Source organism: Salvelinus sp. IW2-2015, unplaced genomic scaffold, assembly GCF_002910315.2.
Source record: "Salvelinus sp. IW2-2015 unplaced genomic scaffold, ASM291031v2 Un_scaffold890, whole genome shotgun sequence".
Classification (NCBI taxonomy): Eukaryota; Metazoa; Chordata; class Actinopteri; order Salmoniformes; family Salmonidae; genus Salvelinus; species Salvelinus sp. IW2-2015.
In genome coordinates this window covers 36507-44685 of record NW_019942637.1, presented here as the reverse complement: position 1 = coordinate 44685, position 8179 = coordinate 36507, and the positions used below count along the sequence as shown (strand labels likewise).

The following is an 8179-nucleotide window of genomic DNA, read 5'->3' as shown; positions in this document are numbered from 1 at the left end:
ACTCAGTAGGTATTGGGCAGGAATTAGATATTACACAATCTCTATGGTATGGGGTGTTTTATTGGAAAGACAGGCACATGCCATATGTGTGTTGTCCCTCTAACTAGTTTGTCTCTCCTGCTAGATGATGCCAGTGGAGGTGCGGTGCCTGGTATGCAGCGTATCCCCTCTACCTGGGGCTTGAGATGCTAGAGGAGGAACCTCTGTACGTCAACGCTAAACAGTACCATCGCATCCTGAGAAGAAGACAGGCCCGCGCCAAGCTGGAGGCAGAGGGCAAGATCCCAAGAAGAGAGGTGAGTAGCCCTGGGTTAGGGTTAGTGTGTGATGACAGCCCGCGCCAAGCTGGAGAGGATGGTGAGTAGCTAGCTAGTCATGTGAAATGACTAGCTAGCCATTTCACATCGTTACATAGGCAACAGGTATTATAAAAAACAGTAGCAGCAGCGTATTTGATGAGTCAAGAGTTATTGCTAAAATTATCAATGAAGATAGTCCAGGTGGCTATGATTTAACTATTTAGCAGTCTCTTGACTTGGGGGTAGAAGTTCAGCGTCCTGTTGGTTCCAGACTCTGTGCATCGGTACTCCTGCATTGCGTTAGCAGAGAGAACGGTCTATGACTTGGGTGACTGCAATTTGACAATTTTTTAGGGCCTTCCTCTGACACCGCCTGGTATAGAGGTTCTGGATGGCAGGGACCTTGGCCCCAATGATGTACTGGGCCGTACGCACTACCCTCTGTTGCACCCTGCGGTCAGATGCCAAGCAGTTGACATACCCAAGCAGTGATGCAGCCAGTCAAGATGCTTTCAATGATGCAGTTGTAGACATTTTTAAGGATCTGAGTCCATGCCAAATCTTTTCAGCCTCCTGAGGGGAAAAGGCGTTGTCGTGCCATCTTCGAGACTGTGTTGGTGTATGTGGACCATGATAATTCCTTCTGAATGACCTAAGGCAACGACGAAGAAGAGGAAGGAAAGCGGGACTCCAAGCTAGGCTGAAAAGACGGGCTACACGGCCTCGCTTCCTAATACTCTGATGGCTAATGTCCAATCACTGGAACTCTGAGCAAGGCTTCAAACGCAAAGGGACATCAGGGAAGGAATGTCTTTATTTTACTGAGACGTAGCTTACGGACAACACACTCGACTCTGCTATTCAACCAGACGTCTTCTCCGTATTTCGAATGCCTCGAACGGTGGCTTCTGGTAAGAGTCGGTCGGTCGGGGAATATTTCCTCATAAACAGTTCCTAGCGTACCGAAGTTGAAAACATTGTCGGTCTGGGAATGTTTCCTCATAAACAGTTCCTAGCGTAACGAAGTTGAAAACATTGTCGGTCTGGGAATATTTTCCTCATAAAACAGTTCCTAGCGTACCGAAGTTGAAAAACATTGTCGGTCTGGAATGTTTCCTCATAAACAGTTCCTACGCGTACCGAAGTTGAAAATATTGTCGGTCTGGGAATGTTTCCTCATAAACAATTCCTAGCGTAACGAAGTTGAAAACATTGTCGGTCTGGAATGTTTCCTCATAAACAGTTCCTAGCGTACCGAAGTTGAAAACATTGTCGGTCTGGAATGTTTCCTCATAAACAATTCCTAGCGTAACGAAGTTTGAAAACATTGTCGGTCTGGGAATGTTTTCCTCATAAACCAGATTCCTAGCGTACCGCAAGTTGAAAACATTGTCGGTCTGGGAATGTTTCCTCATAAACAGTTCCTAGCGTACCGAAGTTAAAACATTGTCGGTCTGGGAATGTTCCTCATAAACAGTTCCTAGCGTACGAAGTTGAAAACATTGTCGGTTCGGAATGTTTCCTCATAAACAGTTCCTAGCGTACCGAAGTTGAAAACAATGTCGGTCTGGAATGTTTCCTCATAAACAGTTCCTAGCGTACCGAAGTTGAAAACATTGTCGGTCTGGGAATGTTTCCTCATAAACAATTCCTAGCGTACCGAAGTTGAAAACATTGCGAGATGCTGTTCACCCGTCCTGGAGTTTCTGATGCTAAAATGGCGACCCCACTATATGCAGAGGGTTTTTCTTTATTTTGACTATTTTCTACATTGTAGAATAATAGTGAAGATACCAATACTATGAAATAGCACATATGGAATCATGTAGTAACCAAAAAAGTGCTGAACAAATCAGAATATATTTGAGATTCTTCAAAGTAGCCACCCTTTGCCTTGATGAAGGCTTTGCACTCTGAAGAAATTTGACATGCCACCCCAGGTCCTCTCCAAATACTATCCCAGCACCATCGAGAGTGTCTTGACTGGTTGCATCATGGCCTGGTAAGGGAATGATGCTCCATCCACTACCGCAAGGCCCTCCAGCGGGTGGTAAAGACGGCCCAATACATCACTGGGACCGTGCTTCCACCCCATCCAGGACATCTACTCGGAAACGGTTCATAAGGAAGGTACGCAGCATCATCACAGACCCCACACACTCCAACCGTGAGCTGTTCTCTCCCTTCCCGTTGGGCAGATGGTATCAGAGCATGAGGTCTGATACCAACAGGCTCAGACTGGACAGACTGGACTGACCAACTGCTCTGATTCTCTGCACCTTAGCAAACATCACAACTGCTGCTTCCAGACCCTTACTATACTGCACAATTTATACACTTGCCCCCCCCCATCCCCCTTTCCCAATACACGTGTAAATATTTTGTTCTATAAATTGTGCCTTCCTGTATTATATTTATTCTATTCTGAGACATTTACTTTATGTTCCTGTTTTTATCTTTAATTATTTCTTATTGTTGTTGCATTGTTCTATAAGGAACCTACAAGTAAGCATTTCATTAGACGATGTATCCCGTACATACGACTAATAAAAACTAGAAACTAGTGAMGTGGACACAGAGGAACTTGAAGCTCTCGACCCGCTCCACTACAGCCCTGTCGATGTGGATGGGGGTGACCCRGCCCTCCGTTTCCTGTAGTCCACRATCAGTTCCTTTTGTCTTGATCGTGTTGAGGTACAGGTTGTTGTTGTTGTCCTGGCACCACAATGTCAAGTCACTGACCTCCTCCCTATWGGCTGTCTCACCGTCATCGGTGATCAAGCCAACCACGTCGTGCCTTCAGCAAACTTAATGATGGTGTTGGAGTCCTGCGCGGCCAAGCAGTTGTGGTTGAACTGGGAGGGCAATAAAGGCGTCCGCATGCTTCCCAGCCGAAACTGTTCGTTAGAGTTTATGCATATATTATGACATTTTGTGACGTTTTTGTTCGTTTTGGACTTTGGCGGGGGCACACCAAAACAATTCTAGAGAACGAGACAATGTTCGGAGCCGAATTCTACGCTCCTTCGTCGGGTGATTGGCAGGGATTCTTCAGTAAAGTCTTTGTTGTCATTCAATGAGAGACAACTTGCTTTCATACACAACATTTATTTTTATTTTTGAGAAATACTGCACTCAACATCTTAGTTAGATGTAAAATTGCGAGGCTAAGCTCTCCTCGGCAAAAATGCCAAAATTTAATGACAACTCAATAAATCTATTTAGATCAATTCTGACTTTTTGAGGACGTGTATACTGGCTACAGGTTCTCATAACACTAGTATTGCTTTTTCAACGGAAGGTCTTTTAAGGGAGTGCGAGCACACTCGTTCAGTTCGTTCGGCTAGCCGAGTTTGGCAAGGCACCAGCCAACTGAAGGATGACGAACCCTTAAAACACACACCACTGAGGGGCCCCCGTGTTGCGGGTTAGCGTGGCGGATGTGTTTTTATTTTTTTTTATTTTTTAACTGACTTGCCTAGTTAAATAAAGGTAAGAACAAATTCTTATTTTCAATGACGGCCTAGGAACAGTGGGTTAACTGCCTTAAGGATCCAGTTGCAGAGGGAGGTGTTCATTCCCAGGGTCCTGATCTTAGTGATGAGCTTGGAGGGCACTGTTGTTGAACGCTGAGCTGTAGTCAATGAATAGCATTCTCACATAGGTGTTTATTTTGTCCAGGTGGGAAAGGGCAGTGTGGAGTGCAATAGAGATGGCATCATCTGTGGTCGGGCGGTATGTKAATTGGATTGGACCCAGGATTTCTGGGATGATGGTGTTGATGTGAGCCCTGACCAGCCTTTCAAAGCATTTCATAGCTACAGTTGAGTGCTATGGGGCGATAGTCATTTAGACAGGTTACCTTGGCGTTCTTGGACACAGGGACTATGGAGGTCTGCTTGAAACATGTAGGTTTTACAGACTGGGTCAGGGAGAGGTTGAAAATGTCTGAAGACATTTGCCAGCTGATCAAATCATGCTATTAAGTAAGCATCCTGGTAATTTGTCTGGCTCCACGGCGTTTTGAATGTATTTTTTTAATTTTGTGAACACATTWTTATTTAATTTTGCCTTGTGAATGTTAACCTGTTTTAAAGGTCTTACTCACATCGGCTATGGAGAGCGAGATCAGACAGTCGTCCAGAACAACTAGTGCTCTCATTCACAGTTCAGTGTTGCTTGCCTCGAAGCAAGAAGGAATTTACCTGGTCTGGTAGGCTCGCGTCACTGGGCAGCTTGCAGCAGTGTTTCTCTTTGCCCTGCCACATCTGACAAGCGTCAGCTGACGTAGTAGGGTTAGCGTTAGGGTATGACAGTGCCAAGCTAGAGGCTGAGAGAAAGACCCCCCCCCCCCCAAAGACAAGGATGAGTGAGAATGGTCTCATGCTTTTCTGAAGGGCTGTCATTATGGAGTATGGGAATTGATTATGTTCTTCTGATGCTTGACTGAAAGAACAGTGTTGTTAGTGACTAACGTTTGTTTGTCTCTGTTTTGCAGAAATACCTGCACGAGTCCCGTCACCGTCACGCCATGCAGCGCAAGAGGGGAGACGGAGGACGCTTCTTCTCTCCCAAGGAGAGGGAGGAGATGGCCCTGGCCCTGGTAAGAGAGCTGGTGAGGGGGAACCACAACCAGATATTCAGGAGGGGGATGAGTTGAGGTCCTACTGGCTATCTCAATCTGCTTCCTCACTATATCCGCCATTATACAATTTAAAGAATCCTTACTAGTGCCAGTCTTTTCAGGTTTTATAAAAATACACATAGATGATAATAATAATAATAATAATAGCTTTTAGAATGGGAAATGCTGTAATGTACAGTGCATTCGGAAAGTATTCAGACCCCTTGACCCACGTTTTGTTACATTACAGCCTTATTCTAAAAATTAATTAATTTGGTTTTTTTCCCCCTCATCAATCTACACACAATACATTTTTGCAAATTTTATTTTACATTTTATATAAGTATTCCGACTCTTTACTCAGTACTTTGTTGAAGCACCTTTGGCAGCGATTACAGCCTCGAGTTTCTTGGTATGACGCCTACAAGCTTGGCAACCTGTATTTGGAGAGTTTCTCCCATTCTTCTCTGCAGATCCTCTCAAGCTCTGTCAGGTTGGATGGGGAGTGTCACTACACAGCTATTTTCAGGTCTCTCCAGAGATGTTCGATCGGGTTCAAGTACGGGCTCTGGCTGGGCCACTCAAGGACATTCAAAGACTTGTCTCAAAGCCACTCCTGCGTTGTCTTGGCTGTTTGCTTAGGGTGCTGTCCTGTTGAAAGGTGAACCTTTACCCCAGTCTGAGGTCCTGAGTGCTCTGGAGCAGGTTTTCATCAATGATCTCTCTGTACTTTTCTCTCGTCATCTTTCCCTCGATCCTGACTCGTCTACCAGTTCCTGCCACTGAAAAACCTCCCCACAGCATGATGCTGCCACCACCATGCTTCACCGTAGGGATGATGCTAGGTTTCCTCTAGACGTGACGCTTGGCACTCAGGCCAAAGAGTTAAATCTTGGCTTCATCAGACCAGAGAATCGTGTTTCTCATAGTCTGAGAGTCTTTACGGTTGCCTGTTGGCAAACTCCAAGCGGGATGTCATGTGCCTTTTTACTGAGGAGTGGCTTTTGTCTGGCCACTCTACCATAAAGGCCTGATTGGTGTAGTGCTGCAGAGATGGTTGTCCTTCTAGAAGGTTCCCCCATCTCCACAGAGGAACTCTGGAGCTCTGTCAGAGTGACCATCAGGTTTTTGGTCACCTCCCTGACCAAGGCCCTTCTCCCCCGATTGCTCAGTTTGGCCGGGTGGCCAGCTCTAGGATGAGTCTTGGTGGTTCCAAACTTCTTCCAATTTAGAGCGATAGAGGCCACTGTGTTCTTGGGGACCTTCAATGCTGCAGAATTTTTTTGGTACCCTTCCCCAGATCTGTGCCTTAACACAATCCTGTCTCGGAGCTCAACGGACAATTCCTTCGACCTCATAACTTGGTATTTGCTCTGACATACACTGTCAACTGCGGGACCTTGTATAGACAGGTGTGTGCCTTCCCAAATCATGTCCAATCAATTGAWTTTACCACAGGTGGACTCCAAATTGTAGAAACATCTCAAGGATGATCAATGGAAACAGGATGCACCTGAGTTTAATTTCGAGTCTCATAGCAAAGTCTTAAATACTTATGTAAATAAGGTATTTGTTTTTTATTTTTAATATATTTGCTAAAATTTCTGAAAGCCTGTTTTCGCTTTGTCATTATGGGGTATTGTGTGTAGATTCATTGCTATTTAATCCATGTTAGAACAAGGCTGTAACGTAACAAAATGTGGGAAAAAGTCAAGGGGTCTGAATACTTTCCGAAGGCACTGTACATGATGTTATAGAATGTTCATGATACATGTTTAGGTTGACTGGTACCTTCCTTCCTCTCTCTCTCTCTCTCTCTCTCGCCTTCTCTTCCTCAGCAACAGGCAGAGCTGGCCGCCCAGGCAGGAGAAGACGATGTAGCCCAGATGGTCCGAGTTTCTTAACACCTACAACCCCCGACCACCCCTCCGTCAGCCAGTAGAGGCCCTCTGAGCCCCCCCACCCAGCTAGTCAGCACCCAGCTACACCTCTCATCTCCTAAGAATAATAATAATAATTGATTGGATTGATATAGCACTTCTCCAGACACTCCAAAGTGCTTTACAATGTAAGGAGGAAACTCATCCAAGACCTCACCCACCACAAATATGTAGTTACTATCCAGATGATGCCATGGCAGACATTTTGCCCCAGAAAGAAAGCATAAACCTGTATTCTCCCACCACCTCTTGCCCCTATACTCAACAATCTGATATCCCTRTGACTGGGGTCCTCCATGATGGGCCACTAGGAATTAACTTTAACCCTTGACCTCCCAGCTCCCTGGTCTTCCAGACCTGGCTCTGTGACTGGCTGCAGTGCCTGAGGTATTCGGACACACAGCAAGTAAAGATGTGAAAGGTAAGATTTACTGGGACTGTAGTGCTCTGTCCTGGAAACCAAGACAACGATGAGATGTTTCACCTGCATAATACCCCGGTCAATGACTTCATGTTTGCCGAAGAAGTCATAACTGATGGTAGTTRGTTGCAGAATACATTTTGTTTGGTCGTAAAAGCAGCAAAATAATTTTGGTGGGTTTCACAAATGCAAAAAAACTGTTTACAAATTCAGCTGAAAAAGAGTCAAAAAGATGGTACAAAATGATGGTACACTTATTTTTGCCCTGTGTGTGTCTTTTTGTTGAAACATGCACCATAGAAGCCCAGCCTTGGTCCATAAGAATTGTCAAATATTGTCTCCAATATGAAAATGAATATTAGTTAGAATGTTTTTTTGTAAGCACTTCTCAGCAGGGTCCAATTTCAAAATGTTCTCATAGAGAACTAATAGAGGAWAATTGTAATTTCAGTTTACTTCCTGAATTGAAATGGAATTGACCCCAAGTCTTGCTTTCAGACGTGTTTTCAATATCCAGTACCCAGTTATTGTCTKTACAGGGAATGTATTTTATACAACTTTTTTTTCTTTGTAGCGAAATAGACGACACATTTATGTTGCCACGACGTCTGAATGACCCGTGTATTGTTTTACTTTAGGGCGTCATTTTTTTAAATATTTGACGTTGTTACCATTTTATATTCTTCTTGAAGCAGTTCCTCCAAACAATTTTTTTTGTTTGTGGTTGACAACATTGTTTCACTGAGCTCATCTCGTTCATTAATTCTGTATTACGTTGACTTGAAGTCCTTTTTCTAGTTCTGTATGTTTTTCATTGATGATATTTTCGTCTTGGGTTCTGCGTGTGTGTGTGTGTGTGTTTGTGTGGTGTTGTGTTTGATATTTCTCCCTGTTT

At 44.4% G+C, this 8179-nt stretch overlaps 1 protein-coding gene across 1 annotated transcript in view; it reads left to right on the top strand.

Annotated features, from left to right (window-relative positions):
- The window catches only part of LOC112069076 (nuclear transcription factor Y subunit alpha), a 25153-nt gene extending 18241 nt beyond the window's left edge, over positions 1-6912 (top strand). Inside the window, 4 exon segments of the mRNA XM_070438397.1 lie at positions 125-174; positions 177-296; positions 4798-4902; positions 6762-6912. Coding sequence (XP_070294498.1) covers positions 125-174; positions 177-296; positions 4798-4902; positions 6762-6827 — 341 coding nt within the window. The 3' untranslated portion in view covers positions 6828-6912.
- Positions 6913-8179: the final 1267 nt, after the last annotated feature.